This window comes from Somniosus microcephalus, chromosome 8, assembly GCF_052327205.1.
Source record: "Somniosus microcephalus isolate GS21.2 chromosome 8, FLI_Smic_1.0, whole genome shotgun sequence".
Taxonomy (NCBI): Eukaryota; Metazoa; Chordata; class Chondrichthyes; order Squaliformes; family Somniosidae; genus Somniosus; species Somniosus microcephalus.
The window spans coordinates 182,063,465-182,071,392 of NC_140994.1; the positions used below are offsets into that span (position 1 = coordinate 182,063,465).

The following is a 7,928-nucleotide window of genomic DNA, read 5'->3' on the forward strand; positions in this document are numbered from 1 at the left end:
ATTATTATTACCCTATTATTTGCACATTTCTCTGAGATTTGCCTACATATCTGTTCCTCTATCTCCCCCTGACTGTTTGGAGGCCTATAGTACACTCCCAGCAAAGTGCTTGCCCCCTTTTTGTTTTTAAGCTCCACCCATATGGCCTCATTAGAGGAACCTGCTAATATATCATCCCTCCTTACTGCAGTAATTGACTCCTTAATTAATATTGCGACACCCCCTCTTATACCTCCCCCTCTGTCTCGCCTGAAGATTCTGTACCCTGGAATATTGAGCTGCCAGTCTTGCCCCTCCCTCAACCATGTCTCCGTGATAGCAACAATATCATACTCCCATGTGTTTATCAACACCTTCAGTTCATCCACCTTATTTGCAAGACTCCTTGCATTAAAATAGATGCCATCCAGCCTTGCCCTTATATATTTGCCCTGTCTACCAAGCTGACTTGTTTTTTTCTCTATAATTGGCAGCACATCACCCCCTATTTCAGCTCCCCTCTGTATCCCATCCCCCTGCCAAGTTAGTTTAAACCCCCCCCCCCCCCCCCCCACAACAGTGCTAGCAAACCTCCCCGCAAGGATATTTGTCCCGCTCTGGTTCAGGTGCAACCCGTCCGACTTGTACAAGTCCCACCTTTCCCAGAAGCAGGCCCAGTGATCCAGGAAAGTAAAACCCTCCCCCCTACACCAACTCCTTAGCCACGCATTCGTCTGCTCTATCCTCCCATTCCTATACTCACTAGCACGTGGCACTGGGAGTAATCCAGAGATTACAACCTTTGAGGTCCTGCTCTTTAATCTGTTACCTAGTTCCCTAAATTCTTGATGCAGGACCTCATCCCCCTTCCTACCTATGTGGTGTATTTGGATTTCCAGAAGGCATTCGATAAGGTGCCACATAAAAGGTTACTGCACAAGATAAGAGCTCACGGGGTTGAGGGTAATATATTAGCATGGATAGAGGATTGGCTAACTAACAAAACAGAGAGTCGGGATAAATGGGTAATTTTCAGTTTGGCAAACTGTAATTAGTGGGGTGCCGCAGGGATCAGTGCTGCGGCCTCAAATATTTACAATATATTAATGACTTTGATGAAGGGACCGAATGTAATGTAGCCAAATTTGCTGCTGATACAAAGATAGGTGGGAAAGCAAATTGTGTGTAGGACGCAAAGAATCTCCAAAGGGATATAGATAGGCTGTGAGTGGGCAAAAATCTGGCAGATGGGCATTTAATGTGGGATAATGTGAGGTTATCCACTTTAGTAGGAAAAATAAAAAAGCAAATTATTATTTTAAAAAAGGAGAGATTACAAAATGCTGAGGCACAGAGGGACCGGGGGGTCCTTGTACATGAATCACAAAGTTAGCATGCAGGTACAGCAAGCAATTAGGAAGGCAAATGGAGTGTTGGCCTTTATTTCAAATGGAATGGAGTATAACAATAGGGAAGTCCTGTTACAACTGTACAGGGCATTGGTGAGACCACACCGGGATTAAGGAAGGATATACTTGCATTGGAAGCAGTTCAGAGAAGGTTCATGAGGTTGATTCCAGAGATGAAGAGGTTGTTTTATGAAGAAAGGTTGAGTAGGTTGGGCCTATACTCATTGGAGTTTAGAACAATGAGAGGGGATCTTATTGAAACACACAATTCTGAAGGGGCTTGACAGGGTAGATGCAGAGAGAGGATGTTTCCCCTCGTCGGGGAATCTAGAAAGAGGGGGCATAATTTCAGAATAAATTCCCATTTAAATCGGAAATGAGAAATTTCTTCTGAGGGTCGTGAATCTTTGGAATTCTCTTCCCCAGAGAGCTGTGGAGGCTGGGTCATTGAATATATTTAAGGTGGAGATTGACAGATTTTTGAATGGTAAGGGAGTCGAGGGTTATGGGGAGTGGGCAGGGAAGTGGAGTTGAGGCCAAGATCAGATCAGCCATGATCTTATTGAATGGCCGAGCAGGCTCAAGGGGCCAAATGACCTACTCCTGCTCCTATGTCTTATGTTCTTGCCTTTTTTCAGATGGGTTCTGCCAGTGTAATGCTTGGAGTCTGGCAGAATCCCAGCAGATTTTAAGGGCCTTTGGGGGAAAAATTCAGTTGTTTACGCCTCCCGTTAGCGCCTTAAGAGGGTGCTAATGGGGCGCAAAGCAACAAGCACCCGGGCGCGGCGATGTTTGTGCTGCTCGCAAAATTAACTAGACATTTTGCGGCGGTGCTAAACACTACCGCCACGATCTCCGGCGCCAGCAGATCGTGACGTCAGTCGAGTGCGCAATGCCCTGGTAGCGCCCCGGACCGGATATTGAGTGGCGCCCCCTGCCTTACCGCCTGCTGCTAGCAACGACAGGTTGAGGGGAGCATTTTGCAGTCAGAAAGAGACTGGGTGAGCGCTATTTAAAGGTGACCGCTTCCTGCCTTTTTTTGTTGGTGACATTTTTGCACCACGCATTGAGAGAGACTTCTGGAGAGATTCAATGCTGTGTGAAGGAGTTTTGGGTACTGAGCAGCACTTTGCAGGTTCATTTTGATTTGCCCTTCCTTGCTTCGCCAGCGCTCTGAGGTAGCGCCTCTCTCCTCGGCCTTTGCGCCTTAAGACAGGTGAAGCGCCTGATTTAGCGCTCCAATCACCTCCAGGGGCGATAAAAGCCAAGTTTGCCATCGGAGGCGATAATTAGCGCCAGGTGCTAAACGTTACGCACGGCCGATGATGGCGCCCCGAACAGGGCGATACTGAATTTTGCCCCCTTTATCTCATGTTTACATTTAAAATTGGTATCTGTCTCACCTAGATGTTACTGAGTTTGTTAAACGTATTACAGACGACAAATCCAAAGATTTGTAGTGGAATATTAGAGAAATGGGTTAATGATATGCTGGAGATTCTTTATAAAATTAGAAATATGTTTGTAGGATAAGTGGCTACATTTTAAGTGACAAACTAAAATGGTCCATTTTATTGCTGGCTATATTAATGTTCTACTGCTGAAGGCAAATTACAATACCCTGAATTAATCTGCAGTTTAGTTTTCTAGTATTTTGAGTTATTTTACCCTTTATGTACACTACCTTTAGGATCATGTCAACTGAATTAAATCATTATTGTAATTTACACTAAGATCCTGCCTCATAACAGTAGTTATCATTTATCTTGATATTGCAGCTTTGTCATTCCTAGTTAAGGCTAAAACTTTAGCTTTGCAATATATGTAATAATTTCAGTTTTTGGCTGAGTCACTAAGTAAGCCTTGCATCTTGCTGGGGAGGAAGAGTGGATATGAACAATTCCTATTGTTTCATGGATGCATGCTAGAAACCCTGGGAGCACTAAAATGTCAAGACTAGTAAGAATTCCCAGGCATGCATCTTCCGTTTTATTGGGGAAAGTGAAAAAGATGAAACAACATCAATATATTTCACCTAACCTAGCTCTTCAATCTTGCTATTAGATTAGGTTTTCTCTGGCTGCTAATTGCTCAGATACATTTGTAATCTCATGGAAAGATCTATACAGCTGCTTGCTAAAGTATTGAATAGTTGAACATAGTTACTACTGCAGAATGCGTATTCAGAGATGTCGAGTTTACATATGAAAGGTGGCTCTTTCTTAAACTATATTAGATGATGCTGTACCGATCTGAGTGTTAGACGGTCTGCATTTGAGGGATTCTGATTTGCCTTACCTCCCAATGTACCAGGATGGGGGTAGGGGCAGGGAATCGGTTGGACCTCCTACTGCGCATAGCTATCCAGTAAACCTTCTGGTAAGTGTACAACGGTGACTGTTAGCTAAGGACAAGTTTAGACTCTGCTAAAATACCCTTTACAATTGAATAGTCTGCTGACACTTGCTGTCTAGGCTCACACATTGAAGATTGACCACTTGTTAAGGTATTTGACAGCTGTCGACGCCCAGTAATTTCTGGAGAGGAAGGGAGAAATTGCAAAATAACTTGGTGTGCAAGCATCAATTTTGGATGAGTCTTAAAGGCATTGTAAAATAAAAATTGTGCAAAGTGACTATATCGATGAGTAGTATCTATTGTGCAGTATAATTTGGGAGAAAATTAAGCATTAAACCAATTGATTCATAATAAACTTGACATCTAGAAAATTACAAGTGCCCCGTCCTACCTTCAAAAGAAATTGTGGCCTTGACATCCATTTTTAGCATAGTGCAATATTTTGCATAAATATTTTTGCTATAGTTCATAAGGTAATTGTTACTTCAAAAGAAATTCTATAGCATTAGTGGAAGTATAGAGGTTCTATCCTACAATTCCAGATATTGTAATTTCCCAATGTAGGACAAAAATGTGAAATTTTATACAAAGCGTTCAAGATATATTGGGCATGTAATTTGAATAATCCACCACTATTTTTGTGAGGCATTGCATCATTGGACTGCCCGCTAACACTAATCTTCTGCAATGAATATGTGCTGAGGATACTGCTGTATCATACATGTAACACCAATATCTGGGGACACTATTGATTCCATTATCTATTTGGGGTGTCAGCTCTATTGTGGTTTCAGTGTGGTTTTTTTTTTTAAGGATAAAGTTGTATTTAAGATACCTTCCTCCCTATCGTTCTTTGTAGCACACATCATTTGTTGTTTTCAGTTAGGTAGGCAATCTACTATCTCCCAGTACTGTTCTGGAGTTGAACACTTGGGTGCTCTCATTGGGTTTAGGAGCAATATAGAAACAGCAGAAGTTGGTTTTCCTAAATTTAGAAAAGTGCCTTACAGTTGCACACTACCTCCCAGATGGCACAGAGCAAATGAAGAACTCACTGCCTCAAATTGTAGGGTAGCATATGTAGCTTCTAACATAGGATGGTTTGGTTAGTATATGCCATCAGGGTCACTGAACAGTGCAGTACTTTATGATCTTTGAGTTTATTGAGCAAAATTGCCACTGTACTTGTATTAACTGCAGGTTCACAGAAAATTCTACTGCAATCTACTTGTAATTCTCTGAAGCTTGACTTTGGTGTCTTATTTCCAGGTGGATAGTGCAATGTCTCTGATCCAAGCTGCAAAGAACTTGATGAATGCTGTTGTGCAAACAGTAAAGGCTTCCTATGTGGCATCCACTAAATATCAGAGGTCACTGGGCATGGCATCGCTGAACATGCCTGCTGTCTCATGGAAGATGAGGGCTCCGGAGAAGAAACCCCTAGTAAAGAGGGAGAAAAATGACGATATTCACAAAGTTAAAAGAGCATCTCAGAAAAAGCATGTCTCGCCAGTGCAGGCTCTCAGCGAGTTCAAGGCTATGGATAGCATTTAAAATAAAAAGCATTCCTATACATTACCACTGGTAAAAGTACATTTGAGTGGCTTCAAGAACTCCTCCTTTAACTTGCTCAACTTTTAAAAATAAAGTGTAAGCTTTTAATAATAAAATGTAAGCTTTTAATATACACACAAATGTGGCTCATACCAAGTTAAGAGTTGTCCTTCATTTATAAAAAAAAGTTAAATAAAGTTAGTTTCCATTCCATAATTGGATTGGGAAGTTGGAATGCTGTGCGGATTAGGTCAGATTCAAGCCGCCTTTGGCACTCTGGTAACAAGCTGGCAATAACTGCTTTAATACTATAAAATAATCAAAAAACTTTAACTTTTTGAGGGATGTGCAGATTGGCTGATGTTGAATTTTAAAGCCCAAAGTTCTTAAAACTGAATGAAACTGCCAGCTATTCTACAGTGAAATAATTGCAATAAACTGATTTTAAATCATTTTCCATAAGCAACCACATTTGTATGATAACAAAAGACTTTAAACCATTAAATGCATGTAGAGGTTTCTATTGGTTTAATTGTTGCTTTAGTTAGATTGTTAATATGTGGAGTGGTTTGCAATTTTGATTTCAACCCATTTCTGTATTCTTCCAGTCTTCCTCCAACCCCCCCCCCCCCTTACAGTCCAAGCAAAAAAGGAACTTTTACCCCCCTTTTGTTCACCCTTCCTCAAATACAAACGGACAAGTTATTTACACATCCCTTGATATTAACACGCTCCCTGATTGTGTTTAATAGAGTTTAAATAGCCAAACTATTATTGTGCTATGCAATCATGCTATATATCAAGGTACAATGTAATGGGTATGATAATCATTGGAAGACAATCCTAATTAGTAACTGTAGAGCGATACTGTATCACACTTAAGGACCTTTTAAATCTCCATGATTTAAATACTTTTGTTGGAGCATAAATTTACCTCTGTACTGGCTATAATTCTCAAATAAAGTTACTGTCTTGCCAGACCTTGTAGCTTTTGGCATTCTGAAATTACAGTTCTCCCCTTGCAGTTAACCAAAATGTATCACTCTATTCTGTGTAATTGCAATACAAAATTGAGGTTGCTTGCCTTCTGCAGCCTTAGGCAAAACTCTAGCATTGCATTATGCCAAGAGACATTTGAAAAATATTTTTTAATTCCAGTTATAGATTTAGCTCCATGTATTTTTAGGGTGGGGAAGTTATATCCATGGGGTTTAATTATGTTGAAATGTACACTTATTGATTAGAAAGTGGTGCACTTGCCAACACTATTATGCCTTGAATGATTCAGACCTTAGCATTGTAAAAACAAAGTGATAGGCATACTTTGGTTTCTATGAAATATGGTTATATTTTAATCGGTTGCTGACTAATTAATCACTTCAAAGGCAGAGCATAAGGCACTTGTAAAGTTTGCCAAAGAAAAGCATTTTCTTGTGGTACTGAAAGTAAATCTTTGCTGTCTTTTGGACCAATGATGTATCATAATTTATTAGTCCATGATATAGCTGGTGTTTAATTGTGTTGCATCTTCGGCACACTACTATGAAGACCGTATGACTGGTCCAATCTACTGACTGAGTGCAGAACAAAGACTTTCAGGGATGCACCACAGATGGTTGTATAATGTCTTTGCACTGCCACTGTATTTTTAGTTTGCCAAAATGCAATATACACATGACATAAATCAAAAGTAATCTCGCTCAACGTACAAGAATGAAGGATCGGAGAAGTGCAGTCAGTACATTGAGCCTGTATTGTCATGGTGTTACTTCTACACACCGTTCACCCATCAGCTGCATAATCTTCCTGGGAGAGGCAGAAAAAAACCATAGGCCAATTTAGAGGGGAAAAAATCTCTGGAAATTCCTCTCTGATCCCAAAGGTCATCAAACTAGTTCCAGGATACTGTGGTGACTGGGAGACGCCACTACCAATAAATACCCATATACTTTCTAATATGGTGTTACTTAGCCGCACCCAGGAAGCTGTCCATCACCCTTTTGAATGCTTGCAGCAAATCCACACTCGCTGCATATGCCGGCAACTTATTTCAGTGGTAGATGACTGCAAAATGAAATGCCTCATAACGTATAACCTAGTTTTATGTAACTTTTATGCTCCTGTTTCCTGGTTCTTCCTAATCTGACTAGCTCAAATAGCCTATCCCCATAGATGGTGTCTAATTCTTTCAATATTTTGAAGACCTCAATTAAATCTACACTTTTCCAGAGTAAATAGCCCCAGCTCTCAACCTATCATGGTTGCTGAGAGATTGTAAACTAGGTATCAATCTAGTGGCCCTCCTTTGGACAGTTTCCAGTGCCTCTATCTTGCCCACCATGCAAGAAAACCAAAATTGGATACAATATCCAGATGAGGCCTGACCAATGACTTGTACAGAAATATAGTATCTCTTTTGCATTTAACTATCTTGGCCATACATCGTGTCACACTTTGATTTTGTAATAGCCTCACACTACTAACTCCCAGGTCCTTCTCTCACTCGCAGCTTTAAGTGCGCAACCCTGCAGTGCCCATACCTAAATGCATAACACTAAACATAGAAGATGGGAGCAGGAGTAGGCCATTCGGCCCCTCGAGCCTGCTCCGCCATTCAATGCGATCATG

The 7,928-nt window shown here is 40.9% G+C and overlaps 1 protein-coding gene across 4 annotated transcripts in view; it reads left to right on the plus strand.

The window, feature by feature from the left end:
- ctnna1 (catenin (cadherin-associated protein), alpha 1) overlaps positions 1–6,280 on the plus strand; it is a 196,076-nt gene extending 189,796 nt beyond the window's left edge. For all 4 annotated transcript variants that reach the window (XM_085995420.1, XM_085995419.1, XM_085995422.1 and 1 more), the window contains one exon: positions 5,016–6,280. In XM_085995420.1, the coding sequence (XP_085851546.1) occupies positions 5,016–5,300 (285 nt within the window). In that variant the 3' untranslated portion in view covers positions 5,301–6,280. The remainder of the gene's footprint in view (positions 1–5,015) is intronic.
- The last annotated feature ends 1,648 nt before the right edge of the window (positions 6,281–7,928 follow it).